This window comes from Myotis brandtii, unplaced genomic scaffold (assembly GCF_000412655.1).
Source record: "Myotis brandtii unplaced genomic scaffold, ASM41265v1 scaffold50, whole genome shotgun sequence".
Taxonomy (NCBI): domain Eukaryota; kingdom Metazoa; phylum Chordata; class Mammalia; order Chiroptera; family Vespertilionidae; genus Myotis; species Myotis brandtii.
The window spans coordinates 1,163,776-1,177,977 of record NW_005369061.1 but is presented as its reverse complement, the minus strand read 5'-3'; the positions used below and the strand labels follow the sequence as shown (position 1 = coordinate 1,177,977).

At 58.1% G+C, this 14,202-nt stretch overlaps 1 protein-coding gene across 10 annotated transcripts in view; it reads right to left on the bottom strand.

The window, feature by feature from the left end:
- MYO18A (myosin XVIIIA) overlaps nucleotides 1–14,202 on the bottom strand; it is a 94,922-nt gene that overhangs the window by 15,288 nt on the left and 65,432 nt on the right. For all 10 annotated transcript variants that reach the window (XR_001364153.1, XM_014548225.1, XM_014548226.1 and 7 more), the window contains 16 exons: nucleotides 13,487–13,552; nucleotides 10,118–10,246; nucleotides 9,282–9,425; nucleotides 8,618–8,707; nucleotides 8,340–8,459; nucleotides 8,014–8,125; nucleotides 7,169–7,296; nucleotides 6,701–6,855; nucleotides 4,851–4,974; nucleotides 4,562–4,762; nucleotides 3,923–4,033; nucleotides 3,284–3,388; nucleotides 2,571–2,717; nucleotides 2,049–2,162; nucleotides 627–743; nucleotides 359–442 (listed from right to left, as the gene is read on the bottom strand). Coding sequence is in view for 9 of the 10 variants with exons in the window: in XM_014548225.1 (XP_014403711.1) it covers nucleotides 359–442; nucleotides 627–743; nucleotides 2,049–2,162; nucleotides 2,571–2,717; nucleotides 3,284–3,388; nucleotides 3,923–4,033; nucleotides 4,562–4,762; nucleotides 4,851–4,974; nucleotides 6,701–6,855; nucleotides 7,169–7,296; nucleotides 8,014–8,125; nucleotides 8,340–8,459; nucleotides 8,618–8,707; nucleotides 9,282–9,425; nucleotides 10,118–10,246; nucleotides 13,487–13,552 (1,947 nt within the window). In the remaining variant the exon portion in view is untranslated. The remainder of the gene's footprint in view (nucleotides 1–358; nucleotides 443–626; nucleotides 744–2,048; nucleotides 2,163–2,570; nucleotides 2,718–3,283; nucleotides 3,389–3,922; nucleotides 4,034–4,561; nucleotides 4,763–4,850; nucleotides 4,975–6,700; nucleotides 6,856–7,168; nucleotides 7,297–8,013; nucleotides 8,126–8,339; nucleotides 8,460–8,617; nucleotides 8,708–9,281; nucleotides 9,426–10,117; nucleotides 10,247–13,486; nucleotides 13,553–14,202) is intronic.

Here is a 14,202-nt window from a genome sequence, read left to right as displayed (position 1 = left end):
ACCATGGTGACCAGAAGGCTGAAGGAGGGAGGGAGGGATGCACAGGGGAGGTGGAAGAATGGGGCCCTGAGCCAGAGGCGTCCCCCACCTGGCCCAGCGCTGGCACAGATTTAGCCCTTTGGAGAGAAAGGAGAAAGCTGAGGACCAGGGAGGGAATAGAAATGTGAAACGAGGCAGCTGAAGCCAAAGCGTCTGCTATGGCGACATGGCTCCAAGCCTAGCTCTCTGCACTTGACGCTGCTCCGTGGATTGCCGATGGCAGAGAGAAGTGCTTGCTATCCGTGAGCGTGGGGCTTCATCCCCACGTATGGGGATCGGGGCACCCTCTCTCTCTCCCAAGGCAGACCCTGGTGCCCACCTTCTCCTGCAGCTCTTGCTTCTCCTTGTTGGCTTCTTCTAGCTGAGCCTGGAGGTCATTCATCTGAGCCAGGTCCCGGGAGGCCTGGGAAAGGAGTGAGTGCTGAACAGGATCCTCCATAACCCTCGAATGTGCCCCACTCCACCCTACTCTGAGTGCCAGGGACCGCAGGCACTGCCACCGCTCCCAAGATGCTGCTGCGCTGGGGACCTGTGAGGAGGGCAGTGCCTGCGGCACAGGGTGCGGCGGGCACTCCTGGGCCGGGTACCTGAGCCACAGCTGCCTTGTGCTTCTTCATCAGCTCATTCATGTCTTCCTGATCCTCCTCCAGCCGGTTCTGGATCTCGTTCTTCTCGCGCTGAAGGCGGCTCAGCTGCTCCTCCAGCTGGACAGAAACAAAGGCGGATCAGAGGGCCTCGGTCTGAGTGGGAGTCGGAATCTTCAATGGGAGGGGCGTGGTGGTGACTGAGGCCAGCTCCCCCTGCTAGAGGGGGTTCCAGGACCAGGGCCATCAGGGAGCTGCCTGTCCGGCTCTGGGCCGGGGAGATGAGGGAAAGGGCTGTCTTTGCAGCTCAGGCCTACCCTCAGCTAAATGACAGCTGCTTCCTGGCAGCTCTTTGGAGGCTAATGAAAAGGCAGAAAAGATCTGCCCAGAACAAGCGACCCAGCACCCAGGCACTAGCAGCCTGGGCCCTAACCTTCGTGCCCTCGGCCCCCTTCAGGTCCCAGGAAGGACCCCTCAAATCCTCGAAGCTCTTGTTTCCCCAGGGACGGCCTGCTCCCTGGCCTTCCAGCCCCCACAGCCAGGCCCCTCGTCGGGGGAGGGGAAGAGACAGCCAACAGCAGCTTCAGGAAATGAATGAATCTATTAGCCTGTAATTCCAAACCAAAATGACTGCGTTGGCTCCTTCTCTGCCCCATCCATCTTGTTACCGGGCTGTGGGGAGTTGGGGAAGCCTCTGCCAAGAAATTTATTAACTCGGATTTAAATAAAATGGTAATTTTATAACAGCCTTTTTTAACACAATTAAGGAATTTGAATTACTCACCTGAAAACTGCTGAAAAGCACAAATGTCACGGGGATAAATCAAGCCTGGAAGATGGGCATCGGTAGCCGGGTGGCTAGCTATGGGGTCGTGGAGCCCAGCCCAGCCTCCTCCCCTGCCCCGTTCCCTGCCGGAGGTAGTACCGTAGCACCGGTGGCCACAGCCCAGCAATGAATTCTCGCCCAGCTTTGCATGGGCCGTGGGAGAGGTGGGGAATTAAAAGGGAGGCATTAAATAAGAGTGCTAATTAGCTGCCGCTTGGGCTTGTCAGTGGGCTGGCCAGGGGAAGGGGAGGGAAACGAGCCATCCCATCCCCTTATCGGTGCTTCTGCTAATCTCTAGGCACCTGCTTACATCCCTCAGCCACATTAGCGGCTTTTATTAATGGTGTTGGGGCCTGCAGCCAAGCTCTCACAGGCAGGTGGCTACGCAGGGCGAGGGGCCCTGGCTGGCTCCCTTTCACCTCGCCCCCTGTCGGTCCTCGGCTGTTAGCGGGGGAGACGGGGGAGGAAGGCCTGCTCTCCCTGCAGAACGTCCTGGCGTGAAGGGACCTGGCTGGGGAAGGGTCCCTGTTTGGAGTGAAGGCAGCCGCTGTCACAGCTCTATTCTCCCTCAGCCCGGCCTGCGCGCCCTGGTTCCTCACCGCTGTCTTGGCTTTGGCGATGTCATCAATCTGCAGGTGCAGGTCTTCGATCTCCACCTCCATGGCTTTGCGTGCTTTCACGGCGGCGGCACAGGTGAACTCGGACTCCTCCAGCTGGACACAGAGCCACCCCCGCCCCAGGGAGAGACGTCAGCCATTCCCTGGGGGCAGGAGGGCTGTGCAGGATGCTCACAGGGGAGAGGGGGCCCAGGCGCTCTCCTTTCCTCCTCCGTGTACTCAGACCCTGGGACCTCAGGGTGCTGTGGTGCGTGCACAGGCATCTCCTCCCGTGACAGGGGTGGGTAGCGGGCCCACCCCCAGCAGCCCGGGGCTTGGCAGTCACGCTGGGCATCATGCAGAGACCCCGGGGAGTATGGCTGTTCCAAGTGGCTTCTCCCGATTCCCTGTCACCTTCCTTCCCAAGGACTCAAGAACCACTGAGAGGGACGCGAGGGAGAGAAGGAACACTGGGAGAGTAAGCCAAGGTGCCCTGAGAGCGGACCACGTCCTCTCTGCAGATACCTGGTTCTTCAGCTGGGCGATCTCCCGCTTGCTGGGCGCGTTGTTCTTCAGGTGGTCCAGCATGATCTGGGCGTCAGCCAACAGGGCCTTGGTGCGCTTCAGGTCTTTCCGGAGCCGCTTCTCTGACTCGAAGTCCCGCTGGTTCACCTGGGTCAGTGGTCGGCAAACTCATTAGTCAACAGAGTCAAATATCAACAGTACGACGATTGAAATTTCTTTTGAGAGCCAAATTTTTTAAACTTAAATTATATAGGTAGGTACATTGTTATTAACTTAATTAGGGTACTCCTAAGGCTTAGGAAGAGCCACACTCAAGGGGCCAAAGAGCTGCATGTGGCTCGCGAGCCGCAGTTTGCCGACCACGGATGGGTGGACACCAGAAGTGGAGGCTCTGGGCTCTACCACAGGGCCCCCTCCTGTCTTCCCCAAGCTCACGCCTCACCCTGGCTCTCATTCTGAGGCCCCCAAATGAGCAACGACAGTGGAAGTGCCAGGCTCACGCCGGCCAGTGAGAAAGCCTGGGTGTGCGATGTATGATTATTACCCCCGTTCTACACGTGATGGCGGTGGGCTCCACAGATCCCCGCGCCACCCTCCATGTTCCCAGATCTCTCACCTCTGCCCACTGCACTCTGACCCCTGCCCAGAGTGCCATCCCTAAGTCTGGATGGGGCAGGCAGCCGGCCAGGCCCCAGCCAGCAGTCTCCACTCACCTGGTCACTGAGCGTGGTGAGCTTGCTCTCCAGTTCCCGCTTCTCTCGCAGCACCTTCTGCTTGTCCTCATATTCCTCCTCAAGCTGCACTTCCATTTGTTTTAACTGGAGAACCGCGGGGACAGAGCCCTATCAGTCCCCAGTGTCTGGGGCCAGGGAGCCCCCTTTCCTCCTGAATCCCCCACCCCCACCCCCACCCCGAGAAAACAGTGGGCAGGGCTGAGCATGAATGACCCCAGAGGGGTCAGACCCTGCACTTGAGGTCCCTGAGGTTTCACGGCAGCCTAGGAGGGAGAGGAGGGATGTCAGGACATGATGGTGGCCCCAAGCTAGAGCGGGAGCCCTCATTCCAGAGTGGGCAGGCCCCACGGAGCCAGGCGAGCTGACGGCACAGGGTGGCTCAGGGTGGGCTGCTGATTAGCAGAGAAAGCAGAGAGCACCAGTCCCTCAAGGGCCTGAGTTCCTCCACAGACCCTGAGAGCACACGTCCCAGCCCGTCAGGAGCGGAGATTCCTGGCCCAGAAGGGCAATGAAAGAAAGCGTGGCTAAGGCCGGGAAACAGAAAGTCCCTTACTTTGAAGCAGTGCTGGGGGAACCGGTGTTTCTACTGACTGGACAGGTAAGTCCCCCCTGCCTTACCTTCTTCTGACATGACTGCCGGGCTTCCTCCACCTCCTCATCCCGACTTTCCATCTCCTTGGAATGGGTCTGTCTCATCCGCTCCATCTCCATCTCGAGTCGCAGCTTGGCCTGGAGGTGGGTGGGAGTAGAGGCTGGGTTCCTTTCCCAGCAGCTCGCTGACCTCTGCCCGTTGCACTCTGACCCCTGCCCACTGCACTCTGATGGGCAGCTCTCTCAGACTCAGGAGCAGGGAGGGCCTCTGCCGGCAGTTGGCTTTGCTCCCACCTTGCTCCTGTGGCTTTACTCCCTTTCTAGGTGACTAGCCCAGGCCCAGAGAAGGCTGCTGGGGTGGGACAACCCTGAAGCTTTTCCTCTTGGCCTCCAGGCTCTAGCTGACACGGTGGCTCAGTGGCAGCCGGGTGGGCTGCTGTGCATCCTGAGCCCCTTCCCGCTAGAGCTCAACCAAGGCTTGTTCGTGTGGAAAGCACGACGGAAGCTTAGTTATCCGCACACTGTGGTCGGCACAGGTCAGGTGCTCACTCAGCATTTGGTGACTAAGGGAATGAGTGACTGAATTGGAGATCTTGCCCGCCTCTGCCCATGCCTCAGGTTAGCTGTGGGGACTGCGGTGGCTCCCTTAGCCAAGCCTTCCAGCACCTGTTCCAGCATCTGGATGCTCCCCGCCTGCTCATCCAGTTCCTCTTCCTGGTCCTTGACCTTGGCCTCCAGGTCCCGGAGCTGTTTCTTGACCTTGGCCAGAGAGGCTTCATCCTTGGACTCTTGGGAGGAAATGTCCTGGAGCTCAGCCTCCAGGGAGACGACCTTCTGGGTGAACCCTGCAATGTCCATGTCTTTCTCCTGGAGCAAAAGAGAAGCTGAGGCCGGTCCTGGGCCGACCTGGGCCTGCGAAGGGGACGGGGTGTGGATGGTGGGCAGCCCAACCCACCTCCAGCTGCTGTTTCAGGGTGAAAGCCTCGGCGAGGAGCATGTCCTTCTCCCGCTGCAGCTTCTCCCGCTGCAGCTTCTCCCGCTGGGCCTCCTCGTGCGCCTGCGAGAGCTCGCTGTCAAACCTGTGAGGGAGCAAGGCCGTCGCGGCCCCATCAGATGAGGGAAGAGTCTGGGTCTCCAGCACCCAGAGGCTGCTGGGAAACGCCGCCGCAGGTACAGATGGGATACAAGCAGAGGGGGTACTCATGCAACCTGAACTGCGGCCAGGGCGAGGTGACATTTCAGGGGTCAAGCCATCCAGGCCCTGCTCAGGAGCCTGGTCTGGGATTGGTGGGGCGGGGAGGCATTTCATCAAGCTGGTCCAAGGAGCCCTTTCACCAGGGGGGCCTACGAGGACCCACAGACTGTTCCCGGACAGAGAACATCCTCTCCTCTGGCGTAAGTCTCGACCTTTTTCATTTCAACAGATCAAGAATGAGGCCCCCCGGTGAGGGCAGCGAGGGTATCAAGATGGGTAGAAATGGACATCCCGCCGCCTCGTCTAACTCACTTTCCGCAGTTCAGTTTGGCCCCTGCCCCCACTTCTCCGCACTAGCCTTTGGCCAGGCCCACCTGCCCCAGCGGTGCGCATGCCGCCACTAGGACACCCCACACTGGGCTGGAAGCCAGCAGCCCCACTGTGCCCGGCTGGCCCCAGGCTTCCATGGGCAAGTGCACATCCATCCAGGGTTGGGGGCCTCTTTCTTCACACCTCCACTTCCCAGCCTTCCATTTCCTGCCCAGTGACTTTAAATAAGGAGCGAATGACTGAAATTCCTCTTAACACCTTCCCTGAATAGCTAATCAGGCTCCTGTCGAAAACTGAACAGCTCCTCCTGCCCCAACACTGTATCAAAAAAAAAAAAAAGAAAGAAAGAAAACTCCAGGCAGCTGAAACCTAATAAGTTGCCCAGTGGGGAGTGCAGCAAGGCCTCACTGGCATGCCACCGGGGTGCTCAGAGGGGGTTCCCGCTAAGGGTGCCGCCGCTAGGGAAAAGGGAGGGTGGGTGCAAAGATAAGAACTAGGGAAGCAGAGAGTCAGGTGCTGCGAGGAAGAAATTTAGGACCTTGTTTCCTCTCACTCTCCACAAAGCAGCAGCCCAGCCAGGAGGCCGAGGGAAACCTGGGGTCACTGGAAGGTCGGGGCTCTGCAGTTCTCACCTCCGGGGTGTGGGTGTGGGGCTGCCCCTTCCCTAGTGCCTCTGCTGAGAACCTCCCTGCAAAGGAGAGCGGGGTGCTGCTCCCACTCCCTGGGGCGCCCTGCCGTTCCCAGGGTGTGTGGTTCCTCGGCGTTGCTAATAAAGGCGTCCCATTCCCATCCCCAGCCCGGGAAATTAATTTAGATTGGATTTTCTCCTGTGAGGGCTGCCCCCCTCCCTTGTGTCATTACCATAATGAGATGGAAGTGGCACGGTAGTTTAATGACATTAGTCAGGAGAGTGTGATTGTGTAGCTGAGGCAGGGAGAGCTGGGGAGCGGGGTGGGCACGAGGGCAGGGCCCTGGTGGAAAGATCCCTGCAGGGGGCCTGGCTGGTGCCCGTCCTTACGGGGCCCAGGCAGGGTGACAAGGACTCTGGGGGATCATCTCCGAGAGCAGGGGCCTGAGCAGGCCTTTGGTGGGATGTGGTCTGAGTACTTCTCAGAGGTCAGGAGTAAGACCCATTCACATTCTAGACGAGTGACCATGCAGGCGAGGCCCCTGGCCAAATTCAGGCCCTTTCTTCTTTCCTCCCTGGAGGGAGAGGCAAGGAGTCCTGTCTGGGGCTGCTCTAGAAGGTCCTCTGAGCCCAGGGCAGGGGACCCACCCACCTCCTCTGCTTCTTCTCCAGCTCGTGGTTGCGGACCTGCTGGCCCTCCAGGTGCAGTTTGGTGTCCTGCAGCTCAGCCGTCAGCCGTTGGCACTTCTTCTTGAGCTGCTGCAGGGTCCGCTGGCTCTCATCACTATCTGCCTGCAGGTCCCCGAGCTAGCGGCCCAGATGGGTGCAGGGTCATCAGCCATTGAGAGGCCCAGAAGTGTTGGAGAAGGTGAGGAGAAGGAGATGGATAAGTGAAGGGGAAACCAGAGATGAGGGATGAAGTCAGGGACGTTCAGGAAACGAAGACACTCGAACAACAGTTTGCCCTTGGTGGTCCCCGGCACTGAGAGGCGGACACGCCAATCCTCTCCTATTGCTCCCAGGGTCGGCCTGCCTCTGGCCCTTCACTGGGCCAACATGTGGGACCGAGCCCCTCCCTGCCCTCCCAGGCCCAGGCCTCCACGGCTTCGGGCAGACTCACCCGCCTCTCCAGCTGCCTCTTGTTCTGCTGCTCCACCTCCAGCTTGTCCTCAAACTCCTGCTGGAGCCGCTTCTTGGTGAAGTCCACCTCCCGCACGGCTCGCTCATACTTCAGGCGCCACTCGCCACCTGTGGGGTTGGGGGGCAGACAGGGAGGCCTGAGCTTCTGAGAGTCCCCAAGAAAGGGCAGAGGGGAAGAAGGATGGGGGCAGGGAGGGGCAGCAGGTGGAGTCAGCCAGAGGGACTCAGAAATGTCTCTGGAATGATGGCTTCGTCCCCAGGTGGGAGGAGCCAATAGCGGGGACTGCTAGACCTTGTCCCTCGAACATGGTCATTACCACGGTTATTGCGGCCCTCCATGATAGTCCCCTGCATTTATTGGCACCTCTACTGTCCATTTATGTCACTATAGCAGCGGTTCTCAACCTGTGGGTCTTGACCCCTTTGGGGGTCAAATGACCCTTTCATAGGGGTCGCCTAAGACCATCGGAAAACACATCTATAATTACATATTGTTTTTGTGATTAATCACGATGCTTTAATTATGTCCAATTTGTAACAATGAAAATACATCCTGCATATCAGATATTTACATTACGATTCATAACAGTAGCAAAATTACAGTTATGAAGTAGCAACGAAAATAATTTTATGGTTGGGGGTCACCACAACATGAGGAACTGTATTAAAGGGTCGTGGCATTAGGAAGGTTGAGAACCACTGCACTATAGCCTTATCACAGAACTCTACGAAGGGACCCGCCTGGACAAGGGGTGTGGTTACCCAGGGGTGGGCATCAGAGCTGCCGCTCAGGCCACTACCGAGCTGCTCCGGCCTCAGACCCACCTGCATCATCATCGTCCACTTCCCCATTGATCTCGGCTGCCCGGATGAGACGGGCCTCCATCACCTCCATTTCCATCACCTCCATTTGCTTCTTCAGTGCGTCATACTGGGTCTGCAGGAGAGGGGGTGAGGAGGTGTGCCATTCCATCCCTAACTCAGTACCCCCCACGTCCCTGAACCACACAGAACACAGTCACATGCTTACCCAGGGCAGACAGAGGTGCTGGGCTAGTGGCAAAGATGCCACCTGTCCTTGGGGGGAGCCGATGGGCACTAGAGTGTGGCAGCCGCTAGCATGGCTGTCTTCACCCCGGCCCTGCCCTCACCTGCAGCTCCTTCATCTCTTTCTCAGCTCGGAGCCTCTCCGCGGTCTCTGCGTCCAGCAGCTGGGAGGCGGACTCTCCCGTGTTACGTTCATCTGTCAGCTCCGATGTCAGCTCTGAGATCTGGGGGGGCGGGGGGAGGGGTTTTAGATGCCACCAGTTACCAGTTGAACTGCCTGCCTCCTTCAGCCGGAACGCTGGGGAGGTGGGGGAGGGAGGCCTCCTAGGCCCAGCCGCCCTGTGGGGGTGAGCCAGTTTGCCTGGTGCTAGGAGTCACTCACCCGGGTCTCCAGCCGGTCACTGTTGAGCCGCAGCTCATTCCGCTCCTTCTCCACTTTCTCAAGCTTGCTCCGCAGCTGCTGGATCTCCTCCTAGGGCAGTGATGGCGAACCTTTTGAGCTCGGCGTGTCAGCATTTGGAAAAACCCTAACTTAACTCTGGTGCCGTGTCACATATAGAAATTTTTTGATATTTGCAACCATAGTAAAACAAAGACTTATCTTTTTGATATTTATTTTATATATTTAAATGCTATTTAACAAAGAAAAATCAACCAAAAAAATGAGTTCGCGTGTTCACCATCACTGTCCTGGGGGGAAGCTAGGACGGCAAAGTGAGCCAGAGGTGCTGCGAGAGGTGAGGGCCCGGGACCCGCACCCTTGGGGTGAACAAAGCTGGGAAAGCTTGGGGCCAGGACACGAGGAAACAGGAAGCCACTGCCTTCCAGGGGGGCCCAAGATTTTATCCTATGAGGCTCCCCAGGGGCTCAGCCAGCACCCCAGAGGGAGGCCTTCTGTTTGATGGGCCTACTTTAAGGACACCAGCTCTCTGGACTAAACAAAGAAGCACTTGGGAGCCCAAGAAAAGCTGGTAAGGCTCTTGCCCACGTGGACCAACTGCTCTTTTTCCTCCCGGTCACCTGGGCCTCCCGGGGCTGTTACGCACGTCTTTGTTCCGGATCTGCTCCTCGGACAGCTGCACCTCAATGAGGGGCCGCACGGTGGTAAAGAGCTTCCACCAGGGCCAGTCCTTCACCCCTTTGTTCTTCTTGATGTTCTTCTGCACACAGCGAATGGCCAGGTCCTGGATCTAAGTTGGGGTGGGGGTGGCGCACAGCGGGGCTCTCAGTACCAGGCCCAGCCTGGATCCTCCCCGCTGGGCTGCTGCTCTGGCCACCTATCCTGGAGTCAAAGCTCCCTCTGCTGCCCTTCGCCCCCAGCCTCCCTGCCTCCCTCAGAGAGTGGGCGACAGAGACTGGCCCTGGGAGCACGGCCCTGGGCACCGGCCACTCCGCCATCATTAGGAATATAATTCCATCTGCTTTATTTGCGGCCTGATTATTTCCAGCGCCCTGGCCTGCAAACGCTATAAAACCTAATCTTGCTGAAACACAGAGGCGGCGGTGCTGGCTGTTTTATGGACTTGCTAATAAGAAAAGGAGTCGCTGACACAGCTCCTTAATCTTCATGGAGCAGCCTCTGATCCTCAGCCCACCTCTGTCTGGGCCCTGTGCCCCCACCCCCCCCTAACTCTTGGACCAGGCCACATGGTCTCATCACTGAGCCCACCAGCACTCTCACTGGCACCGAGGGACTGCCCATTCCCCAGCCTGGCCCAGGGCATGGTGGCCCCCGGAGGCCCCTACATCTTCTCCCCCAGATGGCAATAGCTCACAGCCTGAGACCAGCCTCCTGCCCCTCCATGTTCCCCTCTCGAGTCCCCCACCCCACCCCACCCCACCCCGGGAACTCAGCTCTGCCTGCGAGGCTGGGGAGTGGCACCTTTTTCTTCTTGAAGTGCTGCCGGGCCAGGTAGCCCCTGCAGGCCGCCTGGAACAGGGTCAGGTTCCTGCTGGTCTGTTCGTCCCGCTGCTCCTCTAGCCGTGCCAATGTGCCTGCCCGGAAGAACACCTGTGGAGAAGCGGGCCGGTGAAGGCAGGAGCCTGGGCGGGGCAGCCCGGCGAGGAAACTGGAAGCAGACGCAGGAAACCAGCAGGCCTACCCGCGCGACCCTGGGCCTGGGAAGAGCCTGAGAATCCAAGTGTCCAAGACAGGAGGGAAGGAGCAAGAAGAGGCCCCAGGAAGCGGAAAGACGAGGGCCAGGCTGGGGGCTGGGAGGTTTTAGAAGGGGAGGAGTAGGTGGGAAATCCAACTTCAAAGAGAGATGAAAGGAGATGGAGTCAAAGGAAGGTATCGGGATAAGGAAAATGGGGAGAGGACACCCCTCGGCCACATGCTCCCGCCGCCTTTGGCATCCAGCTGCCTGAGGCCAGCTGAAGTGGATGGTGGTGTCCGTGGGTAAGAAGAAGAAAAAGGCCCAGAAAGCAGTGTGCAGAGAAAGGGGGTGGGGAAGGGTAGGGAGCCCCTTCTCTGTACCCTCCCAGCTCAGTTTCTTTCATGTGCCAACACCCCACCCCCACCCACACACCCAGGTTTCATCTCATGAAGAAGCCAGTGTGGTGGGCGGAGGTTGGCCCAGTCAAGGGACCTGTCATACAGGTTTGGGGGCTGGAGGGCAGATGTGAGAAGAACCAGCTGGGTGCCCCCACACCCAGCCTTTCCTTTCACACTCTGGTGCCCTGAGCTGGAACTGGGTAAATGTTTCCCTACTAAGAGAGGAAGAAGAGGGGGAGATGGTCAGGTGAGAAAAGGCTCTAGTCTCCTTGGAGAGGGCAGAGGGACAGGTATATGCCCACCTCCACCACACCCAGGACACACACAATTCCCTTCTGTGGGGCAAAGAGAAGACGTGAACTCCACGGGAAAGACTCAAAACCACTAGGTACAAGCTCCAGGCCTCCCTCAGGGGACCAGTGGGGAGAGGGCCTCCGCTTTCTGCTGAGAAAGCTTTGCCTCTGGCGACGCCGAGGAAACCTAGTCCCCTGAAGCTGGCCTGGGAGAAAGGCAGCTCCGTCTTCCATAACACTTTCCCCAGCCCCACATGTGGGGCCAAGCGCCTGGCCTCTCCCATGGGTCCCGGGTCCCACCTGAGCCTTGATTTCCCACAGCGTGTGAGCCTGCGACCCTGCCAGGGGCGAGGGAATCTCCCAGCCCCCTGTGCCAGTGGCCGGCATGCACAGTTGTCTGACTAGGACAGCAGCAGTGAGGGGCCAGGTGGGGGACAGATAATGGCCCAGAAACACCTGAGAAGAAAAGGGATGGTCTAGCTAGTGGTTCTCAACCTTCCTAACGCCGCGACCCTTTAATACAGTTCCTCATGTTGTGGTGACCCCCAATTTCATGGTTACAAATTGAACATAACTAAAACATAGTGATTAATCACAAAAACAATATGTAATTATATATGTGTTTTTCCGATGGTCTTAGGCGACCCCTGTGAAAGGGTCATTTGACCCCCAAAGGGGTCTCGACCCACAGGTTGAGAACCGCTGGTCTACAGGCTAGGGCAGGGAGCCTCAAACCTGTCTTGAACAGCTGTGTATTTGTGAGGTAAGGAGTCCCTTTGAGTATTAGGTGAAATCTCAGGGCCATCTTCCCCCCAACATAGCCATCCATACAAATTTCACAAACAATAACCAGGGGTCCTCAGATCCCCCAACTCCTTGCTTAAACCCTCAAGGTCCTGTGGGTTCAGACGGAGACCCCTCCCCTCCTCCTCTGAAATGATATGACAAACAGGGAGTCCTGCGCACCACCCAGTGTTAACCACAGAAGTCCTAAACTTCTCTCCCAAACCAGATGTGAGCGAACATCTGCCGTTGCCCCTAATTCTGCCCCCTGGGGCGCGACTGCCTCAGCCAGGCACGGGGACGATGCAGAGGGACTGGGATGGCAGCCGGGAGGAGGACCAGCCTGGGCAGGCCCTGTCCTGCCCACAACATGCCTTGGAGGAGGTGCCACCCCAATGCCAGCCAATAGCAGCTCAGCCTGCCCGAGGGGCAGGAGCCCACCCAGGGAAGGACCAAGAGGCTGAAGTGAAATCGTTGACTGCAGGCTTCCCAGGGAAGAAGCTGAGCTGGCAGCCCCCAGCTGAGAGACAGTTGGGGAAGGGGAGAGGGAGGAGGTGAGCCAGACAGCTGAAATCAAAACCAGAAAAATGACACGGAAAGAGGGCGGGATGCAGAAGACACAGAGGCCGAGCAAAGAAATAGAATAATAGAACCAGAAACTGAGGAACGGAGACCAGCAGGGACTGCAGGGCCAAAGGGACCGCCAAGGACAGCACAGACACAGATACAGCGAGGGGCCTGGAAAGGGATGCCCAGGGAGGGAGGGGGCAGGAGGAACCAAGAACGTGGCTCCGAGTGCAGAACAGAGAGAACAGGGTGGACAGACCATACTTAAGCTTTTTGTCGAGCCTCCGCTTCCACCTCACTCTCCCCCTGAGGCCCTGGGACGGGAGTTCCTCCCTGTCTGCTGACAGACGCACAGGTCCAGAACCCTCCGTCTGGCTCCCAACTCCCCTCCCTCCCACTACAGCCCTTGAGCACATACGTGGACGCTGCCGGTCAAGCCTCCCAGTCGCGGGAAAGAGTGGCGTGCAGGGCTCCCTGGCGCACGGGAGGAATGCTCAGCTGACCCTCTCGTGTGGTGAAGCGGCAGACTGGCACCCGGGGCCGGGCGTGCCTGCCTTTTATGTGCTACGTTCCATTCAGATGAGGAATTCGGCCCGTGGGCAGGTGGTGGCAGCACAGCATTACCATGTCCTGCTTGCCCTCCTGGGACCCTGGCAGCCCCAAACGAGCTGCCAGAGGGGGCTCTGCCCTCCGGAGAACTCTGCCTACTGCCTTCCCGATTCTTCTAGCCCTCCTCCCTCCGGCTTGCCCACTCCCTACACCAGGACCCAGGGCAAGTTCAGGGCCACTCTCCAACCCACTCCCTCCTGACATCACAAGGTGTTCACGGCAGTGAACAAGCCAGTTATTCAGAGGGAGGAAAATCAAGTTTGCGGCAGCTGGAATATCTAAATTCCTGGCCCCTCGCCCTAACGAGGGCAGCTTGAGAGGAAGGACGGCCCCAGAGTGGCTGGGTTGGTGGATAAGGGGACCTGGAGGGCAAGACTCAGAAGGGGCACCAGGAGATTCCTGGAGTAAGACTGAGCAGGGAGGGCAGTGGGGGAGGGCCAGCCATGTGGACAAGGGTGACCAGAGAGTGAGGCCTGACTGTCGCCCTCCTGTGGGGACAACTCACCCGGCTCAGGCCCATGCAGCAGCTGCTCTTCTCCAGGTCCAAGGACTCCAGCAGCTCCTCCACCGCCTGCAGAGAGAGGTCTCTGTCATGAGCCGACCCAGGGACTCCCCATCCATAGAGGGCTCTGCCCAGTCACTTAGTCCTTCCCTGTCCTCCACTCAGTCCCTCATTTGTGCACCAAGCACTTTCGGTGGCTCCCACAGGGTCAGGCATTTGCTAGATTCTGGGGCTATAAGGATACAAGCTATCTTTTGGGTGTTGTGAGACAAGTGAATTAGTGAAGTACATAGAGGAGGAGGCATCTAAGTCAGCCAGGGGGATCCTGGAGGGCTTCCTGGAGGAGGTGTGGATTGTACTGAGTCTTTAGATACAAGAATTAGCCAGGCAAAGTAGGTGAGAGGGCATTTCAGGCAGAGACTAGCATGAGCAAAGGCCCAGGAACAGAAGACAACAGAATGCGCTGAGAAAAGTAGTCAGCATACTTTGGAGTGAAGTGGGAGGAGTTAGGGTACAATTAGGGAGGTGAGCAGTAGCCAAAATACTTGGAATCTGTGTGATTTGAGAGGTCCTGGAGGGTTCTCCCGGTAAGGATGTGATCTGATTTGCATTCTAAGGAGATATCACTGGTAGAAGGGCAGAGGATGAATGGAAACCCCCTTAGGCAGTTACCGCAATAATCTACAGGAGAGGTTACATAGAGCCTGACCTAAAGGGCG